Source organism: Salarias fasciatus, chromosome 10 (assembly GCF_902148845.1).
Source record: "Salarias fasciatus chromosome 10, fSalaFa1.1, whole genome shotgun sequence".
Classification (NCBI taxonomy): domain Eukaryota; kingdom Metazoa; phylum Chordata; class Actinopteri; order Blenniiformes; family Blenniidae; genus Salarias; species Salarias fasciatus.
The window spans coordinates 24,017,069-24,031,698 of record NC_043754.1 but is presented as its reverse complement, the minus strand read 5'-3'; the positions used below and the strand labels follow the sequence as shown (position 1 = coordinate 24,031,698).

General features: G+C 44.9%; 1 protein-coding gene across 5 annotated transcripts in view; it reads left to right on the top strand.

Moving 5' to 3' along the window:
• Positions 1–850: 850 nt before the first annotated feature.
• The window catches only part of taok1b (TAO kinase 1b), a 41,118-nt gene continuing 27,338 nt past the window's right edge, over positions 851–14,630 (top strand). For 3 of the 5 annotated variants that reach the window (XM_030101529.1, XM_030101528.1, XM_030101525.1), the window contains exons 1-15: positions 852–1,324; positions 8,841–9,099; positions 9,323–9,394; positions 9,980–10,081; positions 10,160–10,205; positions 10,324–10,420; positions 10,529–10,642; positions 11,091–11,182; positions 11,895–11,988; positions 12,175–12,256; positions 13,046–13,213; positions 13,400–13,606; positions 13,791–13,925; positions 14,101–14,337; positions 14,466–14,594. In XM_030101529.1, the coding sequence (XP_029957389.1) occupies positions 8,968–9,099; positions 9,323–9,394; positions 9,980–10,081; positions 10,160–10,205; positions 10,324–10,420; positions 10,529–10,642; positions 11,091–11,182; positions 11,895–11,988; positions 12,175–12,256; positions 13,046–13,213; positions 13,400–13,606; positions 13,791–13,925; positions 14,101–14,337; positions 14,466–14,594 (1,707 nt within the window). In that variant the 5' untranslated portion in view covers positions 852–1,324; positions 8,841–8,967. Of the gene's footprint in view, positions 1,325–1,619; positions 2,017–8,840; positions 9,100–9,322; positions 9,395–9,979; positions 10,082–10,159; positions 10,206–10,323; positions 10,421–10,528; positions 10,643–11,090; positions 11,183–11,894; positions 11,989–12,174; positions 12,257–13,045; positions 13,214–13,399; positions 13,607–13,790; positions 13,926–14,100; positions 14,338–14,465; positions 14,595–14,630 lie in introns of those variants that run through there. The other 2 variants (XM_030101530.1, XM_030101526.1) reach the window with 2 other exon arrangements.

Here is a 14,630-nt window from a genome sequence, read left to right as displayed (position 1 = left end):
AAGTAAAGAAGCAAATGAGCACACCACCGTTCAGTGCATTGCATAAACCCATTGCTCTCTTTCCTAATAATGCACACAATTCTCCCTAATGTGACTTAATACTCATGGTTAATGGAGTGTGCCTCAATTTTGTTGCCCTGCATCATGCAGCACTGTTCACTCCATTAGGATTACACTCACAGCTCAATCTGTTGTGCAAAATAATAAATACCGGTATTAATCTTTCATAACTTTATGCAATGTCCTGTGAAGGTGTAGATTGAACAGATTTATTTATAGTGAAGATATGCAACGTTTTAAAACACCTATAAGGTGATTTATCCCAGTTTTGCAGACTGCATGTGTATCTATAGTGGACTATGAAACCAAGCAGCTCTGCAGTGTCATTGCTTAATGGAACACATGGTGATGAGATGATGGTCATGGTGTGTTGGGACTGCTGTGATCCTCCCCCCTGACATGAGCTGTCATCATTTCTGCTCTTTCTTTCTTTTTTTTCTTTTTTAACATTGTCTGAGAGTTAACCACTGACTATTTATAGGAGTCCAGAGTAAGACGGAAACCGTTAATCAGGTTACGAGCTCAGTGTCTGAAAGTGCATGAGGTCAAATACCTGGATGTCCTCTGCTGGGAGGCAGGAGTGATACTTGGATGTCCTGTGCAGTGAGTCGGGAGTGATACCTGGACACATGAATCAGGAGTGAAACCTGGGCATGTGAATGAGGAGTGACACCTGGACACCCTCTGCTGAGAGGAGAGTCGGGAGTGATGTTGTGCATGCCATGCCTCCCTCCATCCACTGCCTGTCACACCAGCAGCTCACTCTCAGTCTAGGGAGGAGGGTGCCACATCCACCCCGCAGGCTGCAGCCACTCAGCCTCGACAGTAGGGTTCTCCGACACGACCACTCGCGTCCCGTCGTCTCGGTCAAACCCTGACACTCTTCAGCTCCCCGGTTCAGTCCGCGGTGGGAAGGCAGGCGAGTCTCTTCCGCCGCCATTTTTTAGGGAACCTACTGTCGTGGAGAGAAACTTTGCTAGCCGCTAGCGGCTAGCTCGCTGTGACAGTTTACGCCTGGCAGCGGCTAGCTCAATTATTCCAGCGCCGATGACTAAAGCGATTCAGGCTGAAGCCAACAATTATCCTGCACTTTGAAGTCTGTGTCCGGGCAGGGCAATTATGCGGTTTAGATCAGCGAATTAGCATTGCTAACTCGTCAGCTAGCGGATTCCCACTTTGATTTCTGTGATTTCACCGCGCCGCGTTTCAGGCTGACGGGATTATCCAGCCGCCTCATCCGCCTGCGTGGATCCATTTCGACCAGGTGAGTTGCTGGTCAACTTTCGCTAACCTTTTAGACCAACGACAAAACAGCGTGTTTCTCCGCTGCTGCAGTGGGGCTGGATTTCAACATCTCTTTAGCTTTTAGCTAACAGCCAGATTGATTGCTATCCACCAGCTAACGAAAAGTTGCTGTCACAACTTGCATGATCGGCTGATAAATTCAGCTTCAGGCTTCTGTGAGTAAGTTCGGTGACACGCTGTTGGCATTAAAGCGCTTGTTTGGAATGTGTCACGTCTGTATTTTGTATAAACGTTCGAGGCGGCGCCGTGGAGCTAACGGAGTGCTTGTTTGTTGTGAATATTGGGCACAGATTGCGTTTACCTAAGCTAGCTGCGTTAGCTAGCTAATCCGCTTTATGCAACTATGGTTGCAAGCAGTGTGCCACTCCCTCGTTTTTGTTGTTGTCCACTGAGGCTGTACGTGAAGTGAAACTCCGCTTTGGAGGTGTCTGTTTGGCAACTTCGCTCATCTGCGAGGGACGTCGTGAGTCACAGGGTGTCTGGATGGCTGTGTCGGAGGGTGACATTGGTTAAGCTCCTTCCTCTGTCCGCCACATTTCCGTGGCATTGTGTTTACAAGCAGCAGCAGCAGCTCGCAGGGACTGACAAGAGCCTCCATGCTGTGTGTGAGCTGCATCCATCGGCTGCTGATGGCTGTTTTTGTACCCTGACGTGAGTCGCATTCCTCCGTTTTTCTGTGTTGATATTGCGTAACTGTGGCTATCACTCAGCCAGCTCCCCTTCTGCTGGGCTTATCTGTGACTTTGCTGCTTAACTTATGCATGACACAGTGGATCAGCCACGCCAGGATTTAACAGCACACTTTGTATATGCTCAAATCACGCACAACACCAGCACTGTGACACCCAAGTTTTTACTCCACATCGACACTCTGTCTTTCTGTGCTGTATTCACTGCAGTGTGAGCAGGATACCTGTCCTTGTTGATGCTAGAAATGCAGCCCCTCACTCTGCTGTCACATAAACCACCAAACTCCCAGCTTTCGTATGTTTTCTGTAGCCTACGCTGATCTCCCCTCTTGATTTCTGTACCTGCATTCCCGGGCTGGAGCAGCTCCCCTTCCTTAGTTTTCAAGGACTATAGCTGCGAGCTGGTAACCAGAGGTACGCAGCTATTATCGACTGCGATCATCCTGATACAGGAGAAGCCTTTGCAAAGTTGTTTTCCTGGTGTGCTAGTGTGGTACATCGAGGGTGCTGAATATGGACAAACTGCATAATGGTTTTAAGTGTCTCCCAGGAAAAATGGACCTGACACCGGAGCAAAGCCTGCCCTGGTTGCTGGAGGCACTCAGAATATGCAGAACAAATGCTGGTTGAACATAAGCCACCTGACCGCTTTATCTTTATCGAATAGTCGGTTGAAGTATGGGATATACATGTAAACTATATGCTGTGGTGCTTTAGCTGCACCGATGAGTATTTTTAGCTGAGAGCCTCGGGTTTGAGCTGTGTTGATCAGCTGTGGCACTAACAGCTGATCGATACATCTACATGGCCGCTTCATGGCAGGTCAGAAAACTGACTCATCACTGGGGTGCTGCACCCACGTGTCTCTCTCCACTGAGAGGGTTTGTGCCTGGTTTCAGCCATTTTTAGAGCTCTGTAACAAAGAGAAATAAACAACACCTTAGCTGCTGTCAGTAGGAACAATCACTTTTGACATTGGTCTTTGTGTTGAGTTTAGAGAGATGTGAGATGGACTGTGAACAGCTGGACACCAATATGTGATGAGTCAGGAGTGGCTGCAGAGGAAACACGGGGGTGTGGGTGTTAAGGTTCGGCTGTTGTTTATGGGTTGTGGGCACTGCACGATTTAGGAAAAGTCATCCAAAGTGTCGAGCACAAACAATTTACTTGGAGATTAAGCAGCGGCCCGTGCTGCTCTCTGTCAGACTTTGGTTTTGGATGCTTCTTCTTTTTTTTCCCTCCGTGTGTCTCTCGTTCAGAAGTAATTTGCTACATTTGTTGAAAGTCATGAGGTTTAATTTCAAGTGCAGGGGTGTAAGGGAAGCTGTGTGGGGGACGGTTCAGATCATCTCAGTGTTGGGTCACTGCAGCTCTCTGTAGCATGGGTTGGGGATGTGTTATTGTTGACATTGGGTCAGCGAGAGGCTTTCTCACTTCCTCCACTCGGTGAAAGCCACAGTCTGTAATCAGTCCGGGAAGCAGGAGCGTGGACACCCCACCCTCCATCTTGGGGGATAGAAATGTAGTGTGTAAGCCGTGTGAATAGCGGCACACATGTAGGTCATGAAATTAACATTTTCTCTGAACAAACACCGATGATGCTGCAGTGTGTTTTTTCAGGGGGAGCCGACTAATGATAGGCATGTAATCCAGTATATGAACTCGGGTTATTCCCCTTTTCAAACACACATGAGCTTTTAATGACTTAACTTACTTCACTTTGACATTTATGTATTTCACAACTGTGACTGAGACTGTACTCGTTTTGTTTGGATTACACTGGTGATGCATATGATTCCTGAGCTCAGCTGAACCGTAGAAAGCAGCTGCATCCCTTTTTAGGTTTGGAAAGACTTAATGTTATTGTTGTTTTGAAGCTGTGCTCTTGTAACTGCCGCAGGTACACATCGGGAAATCTACTTCTATGTCTCGTGTTGTAAAATATCTATCTGGCTGATGCGTGATCACTCCTATTACCTAAGTGCATTTCTCTTTTGAATTATTTAGCAAACAGCATTGAGCATCTTGCTTTAAAAAAAAACATATCTATGAGTCGAGCATGCATAGATCTAAAAGCATGTGTGTTTTTAGACATAATGAAAGTGATTCACATGTTAACGCAGCGTCCCGGCCCACTCCAGGCAGCACATCACACAGAGGAGCTTTAATCAGCCTAAATAGCTGAAAAACATGAATGCTGTATCTTGGATGTGTGGTAACTCAATATGTCTGTTCAGTTTACTGCCTGACAGCGTGCAGTGCACCAAAAGAAAATGATACTATCTTATTTTTCAAGGTTTTCCTATTTCCAGTGTTTGAAGCTAACTTGAATAGAGCCTGGGACAATTAGCTATCAAGCTAAAACAGTTTCAGTTGCAGCTTGGTAAATACTTGTTCATGGATTAGCATTATGTATTTGAAATATCATTTTTAGCGTGTCCAGTTTTTTTTCGTTGAACCGGCAGACAGAAAAATTGTTTTAGTGCGTCTCCTCGGCGGCTAATCCAGAGCGGCTGGGAGAAATTCACTATGGCAATCGATACAGTATTTGACTATTTATCCTCCCGTTCTCTCTCTCCCTCCTCAGCCTTGTGTATCCGTTGCCTCTTCATTAGGCTTCTTGGTGATTCTACAGTGCAGCAGAAATCAATTCACATAATACATCAAGAGAGAATCCATTTTCTCAAGCGGTAAAGCCAAACAACTTTCGCTGTGTTTTCTCGAACACGCTGTTCTTCTTAGTAATTACACATCTTACAGTCCAGTTCACCTCCTGCGAGTTTTGTCCTGTGACTCAGTGTTTTCTTTCACCCAGTCTGTGACTGAAAGAGATAACTACCTGACCAACATTTTAGTTTCTCTTTGGACATGTTGTATTGGACAGGTATACTGACAGAGCTTTTTGTTGTTGCTGTTGTTTTTAGTGTGAATTAATTTTCTACCAATCTTTCATTGATACAAATTAAATGGTAAAATTAAGACAATGACAAAATTGTGCTATATACATTGGATTTGAATATGCTGGAGATGGTGTTTAGAGTAATGAAACCATGTCGTCTCTTTCAACATTGACTCATCAGGAAGGAGGAAATTGGTTTTGCAGAATATCTTTCAAATATGTCTATATGTAGTGATGTAAACATGCACAATATGCATTTCACAAGACTGAACAGAGCTCCATGCTCTCCAAATTCAGCAGTCGAATTTTAAATATGAGAGAAGTTTGATTTATCACAGTTGATTCACAGCATTTCTTCGGCTAACGAATACATTCCAATTGAATTGAAACTGAAGAGAAACGACCAAAACGTGGAACGTGTCAAGCTCTGTCTCTATGGAAACTGGGGGAAATACAACTTTTTGAAAACACTGTTACTGTGGATGAACGCCACAGTTGGGGTTAATGGTTGTTTTGCGCATGTGCGTGTAAATGGACAATAACGCCAACTATTGGCTCCAGAGTGTCATGACTCCCAGACCGGATTCTCCTAGTTTTATACTCGAGTCACCTGTTTATAGCATGTTCTTTTCTGCACGTGCGTGTGGTTCCTTAATAAAAAACAAACGGCACCGACTCATGACCCGGCATGCTAACTGTCATTTTCAGTGTGTCTTCTGTTTCCATGTAAGCGCACATGTTTTTTTCAAATGTTTGCGATGTCAACGTGAAGCTTTGTTGAAGCGATGCGTTTTCACACGAAATATTGCTGTGTAAGCCGCGCCTCAATCTGTGGATCATGTTGGCTGTTTGTGACTTAATCCAGAAGCCCACCAGTATTGAAGATGGACTTGTCCAGTACTAATCAACCTTTCTTTTTTTTTTCTGTAACTGCAACATCTTATGGCTTGTTGGGAGTTTGATCTGGGACACTTTGGTGTGTGACGTGACAGCGTTTTGTCCTGCATCATCCAGTCATTCCTCACTACTGCTATTTTTCTCTAAACAGTGTGTAAAATTTCTCAAAATATGTACCTCACAATGAGAAATAATCCGATTTGCTGTTTACATGGGCTGTGATCGGATCTTGAACGGGATGAAAACACCTCACAGATCTGATTGTTTTGATGGTATTACTTATGGTACATGTCCCCAACACAGGGGAAATTGAAAGATTTTCAGGATATAATAAATATATTGATACTCGCCATTTTAAAGTGTGATCTGGTTTCATAATCTTCTCACTTTTTACCTCGGAAAGTTCTGCTGTAGCAGCAATATCTTTTGTATGTTAGCTCTTTTCTATGCTGCTCCTTGCAACTGTATCATCATTCGGAATGCAATTAAATAAATACCGGCAGTTTTTACTACCCTGTCAGTCTGAATAAAAAGGCAAAACAGGCGATAGGAGAGTCAAATATAACCCAGGTTTCATTTTAAAAGCCATTAAATGGTCGTTGTGTAGATTCCTGGTTAGAGAGTTGCTGCTGCGATAGTTAGTTTTATGGCCTCACATTGTAGTCATGAGAGAAATCCATGAGTGCTCAGTCAAGCAAAGCATTTATAAAGAAATGTTGTCACATGTTTTGCTTAAGAAAGAGTCAAAGTGTTTCAGGAAAACATTGAGTAGAGTTTTAACACCAGAGACACAAAAAATGACCAAAAATAACAGCCTGTTGTCATTTTATAACAAATTTATTCCTTTCACATTTACAGTTTCCCTATTATCATATAGTCAGTCATTTGATAGATACCTAGGTTTGCATTGCAGTTGCAAGGTTTAGGGTAGTAAAACGCTGTAACTTCACCTTACACTCTTTTTCTTGTATTCCCGTCAAGATTATCTTCTGCTGATGTTGAAAAATGTTGATTGGCTCGATTGGCAACATTTATGAAGATCCCACGTGTCACACTGGAATGCAGTCAAATGCATAGTTTCAATTTTTTCTGTTTTTCAAGTTGTTTGAGGGGAAAGTGCAAAAGCCAGCACTTTAAACTTTAAACCAACAGTCCTGTCGACAGTCGCCACTCCATTAAATTGCATTATTGTGTTAGAAAGTGAGCTCTTTTACGTCTAAATTCCGATTGGCAGACCTTCTCTTGGGCTTAAACAGTGAAAGTTTGGTGGTGTTTGGACACATTTTGCAGCCAAGAAATCTGCATTAGTGATTATCTAACAACTCTTATGAAAGAATTAGGAAAAAAAATAAATCTGTGAATGATTCTCTGTTCACCAAAATCCAACACAGAAAGCACAGACGTCTGTTTGTGTTAAGTTTTTTCACCACAAGCAGTTTTTTTTTTTTTTGGTTTGTTTTTTAAAGCTTTTCATCTGTCTATGATTTCCATTGCCCCTCTGGGTCAAAGTATATGCGAGTATAAGAGTTTCACTCTTTTTCGCAGTCAGCTGGGTCTTTTCTTAGTGGGGTGAACCTTGTGACAGTGAGCTAACAGTGCGGTTTGGTACTGCGGGCGGGAGACTCACTAGGTTAACAGTACTGCTGCTGTCCTGACAGGCCACAGCTCTGACCTCTGTGCATTTCTGTCATGAAATCTCCGGGATGCTCAGGTGTGAAGGACGTTACTTCTATTTTTGGAGGACTAAACCATCCTCTTATGCGACCGCGTCATGAAAAGGTGTTGAAGTTATGTGTAGCTGCTCAATGTTTGAGGCTGAAATCTTCCTGCCCCTTCTGTTTTGCAAAACAATTTGTGAACGTCATCCACAGTATCAATCCCACATATTTACATGTATTAACTGGAGCAAAATTGATGCATCCACTTTGGAGTACACAGTAAAAATTTGACCCCGTGTCCTAATTGATCATCCAGTGCCGCTCGCCACTCATTACCGCCGGCCGCCTCCACAGCCGCGGACATGAAATCAATCCCCGCGCTGGAATATTCACGTTGCCCAGTTACTCCGGCACTTGTACAGATATGCAATTATTGCTGAAGCGATCTGATGCGATGCCGTTGTGATGACTCGGCAAGTATTTCAGCGTTTAAAGAACTTCAGGAGATCCTGACCTTTGTGAAGAGACTTTCTAACGATTCACTGCAGAAACGTGCTCTGTGTCTGTGTTTTGCTGTTGGAGAACTCATCTGTGAATCAACGCAATATCTTTTGGTGGCTTAATATCTCGCAGTGAGGCGGTGAGGAGTGTTTCTGGACGATTTCCCCCTGCGTTGCCATCACAGACGGCTTGAGAGAATTTTATGACAGTGTCGGAAATATCCTGACTTTGGTCTGTGGTTCGATGAGGGTCGCTGCTTTAAATCCTGTTTATACGTTCCCTTTCGTTGTGTTTTGTGTGTCTGTTTACATGACCAAGGCTCGTGGTCTCGGTACGAAAACAACCAACAGCGCCAATGCAGGGCCCTCTGTGTTAACTACAACAAAAACAACGTATTTTCACTTGAAACGTCGCATAAACAGGTTATCGTTGTTGTACCCAAGTTTGTAAAATCAGTAATGGACGCCATCACAACTAGAACAATTCTGAATTTTTAACTGCTCCAGTTTTTATGTATTTGCATTTAAAAATTGCTTAATACAAATATTAGAAAATCCCGACAAGAGCTTTATTATTGTATGTTTACAATCTGTCCATGGTGTTGAGCCTTGTGCCCTGTGTCGGTTCGATCAGGTTCCCACACTCACTGTCATATTCGGGATAAAGCAGCTGCAGGAGACGGTTGGATGGAAATGTAGTCAAATGTTGGGGCTAACATCAATTGAGCAAATGACTTTAAGCCGGCTTCAGCTTTTCGCTCAGATTTCCTGCTGACTCTTCTCCTCTCACCTGTTCGCTCACACCTCTTCCCTCTCTCCTCCTCTCCTCCAGGCGTCCATGTGCTGCTTCCTCAGACTCGCCCGTTACCGCAGATGAATCGTCAGCTGCGTCGGCACAGCTCAGCACCCAGATAGTCCCGTCCGCTTGGCGTGGGTGATCAGGGACTGCTTTGACCAGGATGCCCTCCTCTGTAAGGGCAGGGAGCCTAAAAGATCCGGAGGTGGCTGAGCTCTTCTTCAAAGAAGACCCAGAGAAGCTTTTCTCTGACCTCCGAGAGATCGGCCATGGCAGCTTTGGCGCCGTCTACTTTGTAAGACAACTAAGTCCTCACCCACTTGATCTCATTAAGTTGAACACGTTAGGAAATGTGAAGTCAGACTCGGATCATTGCTGATCCAGGAGTTTGGTTTTATCTTCGCAAGTAACTCCAGCTCTTCACACTTTGTCGTCATACTGAGAATAAACGGTTAATAGAGAAGTTACTGTGTGGAGAGGTTGAGCTGGGTACTCACTGTGTGATCTGTGTTTTCCAGGCACGGGATGTGCGCACAAACGAGGTGGTGGCGATTAAAAAGATGTCCTATAGTGGCAAACAGTCTAATGAGGTGAGAGCTGATCGATAATGTTTGTAGAAACTATCCTGGCAGCTAGAAATCTTTTAAAATGTGTGTTTGAATGAAACAACCTCTGAATGAAATACACAAAGATACTTTCTAGAACTAATTCACTCGGGAACACCTTAGCTCCCGAAAAGGACGAAAAACATGAAAGATTGTAGATTTTCCATGTGGTTTCAAATGCAGAAAAATACACACCCGACACATTCACAATATGTTTGAATTGATTATTGAATCTTGCTTAAATGTCTTTATTTCAAACGTGTTCCTCATCATTAAGAAGCCAATCCGAGCTCTGTGGTACTGTGTTCTTGTTGCAGCCTCTTTGTTTTTTTCTTTTTTTCATTTCATTTCACAACTGTCTCGCTCTCTCTGTGGTCTTACAGTGGTTTTGCCTGTTTGCGCCACTGATATTTTCAGATTAGCTATAATCAGATTAGGCATAATCTGAGGAGGCAGCCACCTTCCTCCTATTTGCATTTGAAAGACGAGCTTGTGCACACACAGGCCGTCGCCTCAGGTGCGAGCAGAGCGTCACGGTGTCACGTGCTGGTTTGTTCTCCGTCCCAACAGAAATGGCAGGACATTATAAAGGAGGTGAAGTTCCTCCAGAGGATCCGCCACCCCAACAGTATAGAATACAAAGGTTGTTACCTCCGTGAGCACACAGCATGGGTAAGTTCGGCGTTTTCACACACGTGTGGCCTCCGCCCACCCACGCAGGTCCCGCTTAACACTCGGCTTTGTTTTCAGCTGGTGATGGAGTACTGTCTGGGCTCGGCCTCCGACCTGCTGGAAGGTGAGCGGTAAAACTGAAAATCGCTCACGATGGACGGCCGAGCTCACTGATCACACACGTGCATGTTTTTATGAGCTGATGCTGATTGATGCTCTGATTTTTTTTGACCCTCCCGCAGTTCACAAAAAGCCTCTACAGGAGGTGGAGATCGCCGCCATCACACACGGTGCTCTGCAGGGGCTGGCCTACCTCCACTCCCACAACATGATCCACAGGTGATCTATAATCCATCTCATCCTTATTTCTCGGAAAATAATCTGCGAGTTGCTCTTTCAGATCCTCTGAAGCAGTTCGGTGTCTGTAATCATGTTTGTTTCTCTCAGGGACGTGAAGGCAGGTAACATCCTGCTAACGGAGCCGGGACAGGTCAAACTGGCGGACTTCGGCTCTGCCTCCATCGCTTCACCTGCCAACTCGTTTGTGGGAACGCCGTATTGGTGAGTGGAAGTCTCTCTCTCACACACACACACACACACACACACACACACACACACAAAACACTGCCTGTTAACATTGAGATGTGTTGCCACCGGGGTTATTGGGGACAGTATGCACATAGGACAGACATTGTGTGCTTCCTTATATCTGGAGGGGAAAAAAATGGTGGAGAGGCGCAGTTGGAGGTGTGTTACATTATTTAACACAATATTTAGTTCAGCATTACACAATCAATCACAATTTGTCTTGTGAGATGACAGTAGAATCCAGAATAAGGCGACTGAGGTCGGCGAGTTCACATCCAATATTTAAGCTGCTAAAAAATTAAAAACGCTCATTTATTCCTCGGTGCCTTTTTCATCATAGAAGAAAGGCTTTAGGAAGACTTTTTCCTGCAGATATTACTTTTCAGACTTATTACTGTGTTCCTGTTTTCCCCCTCAACAGGATGGCCCCAGAGGTGATTCTAGCTATGGATGAAGGCCAGTATGACGGGAAGGTGGATGTCTGGTCTTTAGGGATCACTTGTATAGAATTAGGTAAGTGAAGGTACTTTTATAGTATATATTAAACAAAAAACAATCATCTTGACTGTGCCAGACCAGTAAAGTAGAGCCATGTGACGTTTAAATTTAAACTTTAAAGAGTATGTGATTAGAATGTATAATTACCACAGTCTCAAAATAAAGAACATTTTAATGAAACATTCTGGTGGAAAATACAGTGAAATGTTCAAGAAACTTCTCCTATAGTGTTTTTAGTTTTCCATGTTCTTGTAAACTCACCCTGACGGCATGGCTTGGAGACTGATGCTGGTTGTTAGCACCGAGGTAGCTCGCGGTCGTGGCAGCATCACCAAGGTCTCAGCTTGAGTCTCACCGTTGTTTTGTTCAAAATCTGTTAAAATGAAAATCAGTTTTCTTTGAAATTCACAATTTTCTCAGTGGGCCGGATTAGAGTCTCTTGCGGGCCGGTTTTGGTCCACGGGCCTTATGTTTGATACAACTGCTATTGATATAAAGCACAGAACATAAACACCTGTCACTATATAGTGAGAGTAACTATGAATTAATCTTGCATCGTCAGGTGTTATTAGTTTTTGTTTGCTTAATTAGACAGAATTTAATTCTTCCGTAAAAATTATTCTTTGTTTTTTTACTTGTAGCTTAGTGTGTGATAAAATTGTTTGAAGCGTTTTTTTTCTGGGTGAATTGAATCGAATTGAGTGCAGACTTTGTGTTTGTGTTTCAGCGGAGAGGAAGCCTCCCTTGTTTAATATGAATGCAATGAGTGCCTTATACCACATAGCGCAGAATGAAAGCCCCACGCTGCAATCCAGTGAATGGTGAGGTGCCACACACACACACACACACACACACGCACGCACCAGTACACCGGTCAGCCAGAACGTTATGACCTCTGACCCTGTCTCCAATCCACACTGATTTGACGGTGGTCTGAAATGGGTTTTTTGGACATGAAGTTGTTGTGTATTTACATTGTGTGTTTGTGTCCGTCTTCCTTCCTCCAGGACGGACTACTTTAGAAACTTTATCGATTCTTGCCTTCAGAAAATCCCCCAAGACAGACCACACTCTGACGACATGTTGGGCGTAAGTACACACACACACACACACACACACACACACACACACACACACACAGAAGCAGAGCGGCGGGTCAGTGTGTTAAGATGGGAGGGTGACGAGCTCTCTGGTGATAAACCTCGCTCTCTCTGATGTCTGCACTCTGTTCTCTCCCCTCATAAGCTTCTATTTTGATTCACTAATCCTCTACTTCCGGATTGTCCTACAGACACACACACACACACACACACACACACACACACACACACACACATAGAGAGCTGAAACATACACAGACACACACAGCTTGGTTTTGTAGGAAGAACACAGATATAATTGCTGCAGAGATGTGACTTGTGCGTCCATTGTTAAGTAACTGAGCAGCTGTCACTTAGCCCGCTAATGGACTCACTGTTGCTAATGGAAGTTGTCCTCCGGGTATGGAAGCACGACACACTGCTATCTGTCTTCTTTAAATGTTAAATTTCAAAGTGGCACTCACCTTAACCAAATTACTAAATATTACAATGTTCTTTTTAACGTGACCTCCTGCAATTTGGAGTTCTGGCTTTTTTTCCCCCTCTTTGTATTATACATTTATCCACCAACATATTTGCAATTTTGTGCACAAAAACAGTGTCACATGTTGTGTTTAACAGCTTCCAGCCATTTTTTTCCCTCCTATCTCGGCACACTCGAAAATTATGTTACTGAAAAGCCAGTTGAGTTTGGGAACATGATAATGTTGTTATTCCTGCTTCTGACTTTGTGATTAATGATGCTCTGTCTGGTTTCTCTCCTCACATCTTCCTCCAGCATGCGTTTTTGCAACGTGAGCGTCCGGACTCGGTGCTGATGGACCTCATTCAGAGAACCAAGGACGCAGTGCGAGAGCTGGACAACCTGCAGTACCGCAAAATGAAGAAGATCCTCCTCCAGGAAGCCCACAACGGGCCCACCGCAGAGGCCCCCGACGCAGACGAGGTTTGTAGACGGCTCAACGCTCAACTGAAGCAACACTGATAGATTGAGATTTGCGTGGGCGCAGACATAAATCATCCACTTCTGTCCTGTGGAGGCATTAACCTGAGCATGCATTGCTTTGTATGCATGTCTGTGTGTGTGTCCTCTGTGTCTCTCGGTCTCTTCTCGCCCTCTCTCGGTCTGCAGGACCTGGAGCCGGGCGCGGGTCGGACGGGCACGGTGAACAGCGTGGGCAGCAACCAGTCCATCCCCAGCATGTCCATCAGCGCCAGCTCCCAGAGCAGCTCCGTCAACAGCCTGAACGAAGCGGCCCAGGACAGCCGCAGCGAGCTGGAGCTGATGGACGGAGACCACACCGTCATGTCCAACAGCTCCGTCATACACCTCAAACCGGTGGGTGACCCGGCGCGAGCAGGCAGATCTAAACAAGCCGTAGACTCTCGGTTCTGTGTCGTCGGCGCAGGTTGATTCTCCGTCCTGTTTTCCTCCTCAGTATTTTCCAGCCTGCAGTTTCTGTCTGGTGTTATTTACTCTTGCAAAACCAATTTGTAGCTAATGTTGCTTTTTCCCTTCCCAGGAGGAGGAGGAGAGTTTCTCTGGGGAGCAGGCAGCCAGCAGCCAGCCCACTGAGCCCCAGGCGACACCAGCACAGGGCTCCAGGAAGCACTACCGCAACCGAGAGCACTTTGCCACCATACGCACAGCGTCACTAGTGAGGAGACTCCGCTCACACTTCAGATCTGTTTCAAAGACTAAAATCAACTATTCCTCAAATACCAAACCCATGAAATGTTGCTCATATAGCGACTCACTTGCTTTGAAAAATACTTTATCCTTGAAATTTTTCTGGATCTGCAGTTTAAAGAGGGCTGATTTTCTCCTTGTAGGTTACCCGCGAGATGCAGGAACACGAGCAGGACTCGGAGCTGAGGGAACAGATGTCGGGATACAAGCGCATGAGACGGCAGCACCAGAAGCACCTGATGGCGCTGGAGAACAAGCTGAAGGGGGAGATGGACGAGCACAGGCTCAGGCTGGACAAAGAGCTGGAGAGCCAGAGGAACAACTTCACCCAGGAGATGGAGAAGCTGCTGAAGAAGCACCAGGCGGCCCTGGAGAAAGACGTACGTAGACAAAGCTACACGGACCGTGGGTCAGGATGAACCGTTCAGTCCAGAAAATGACCTCACTTCAGGTGACCATTTAAACCAGAGACGTGTGAAGTCTTTACAGGTGTTTCTGTTTGGTTCAGCTCAAGACGTTTACCAACGATGAGAAGAAGTTCCAGCAGCACATTCAGGTTCAGCAGAAGAAGGAGCTCGGCAGCTTCTTGGAGTCACAGAAGCGGGAGTACAAACTGCGTAAAGAGCAGCTTAAAGAGGTAGCGCACATTCAAAACCCCCCCCGAAGCCCCGGA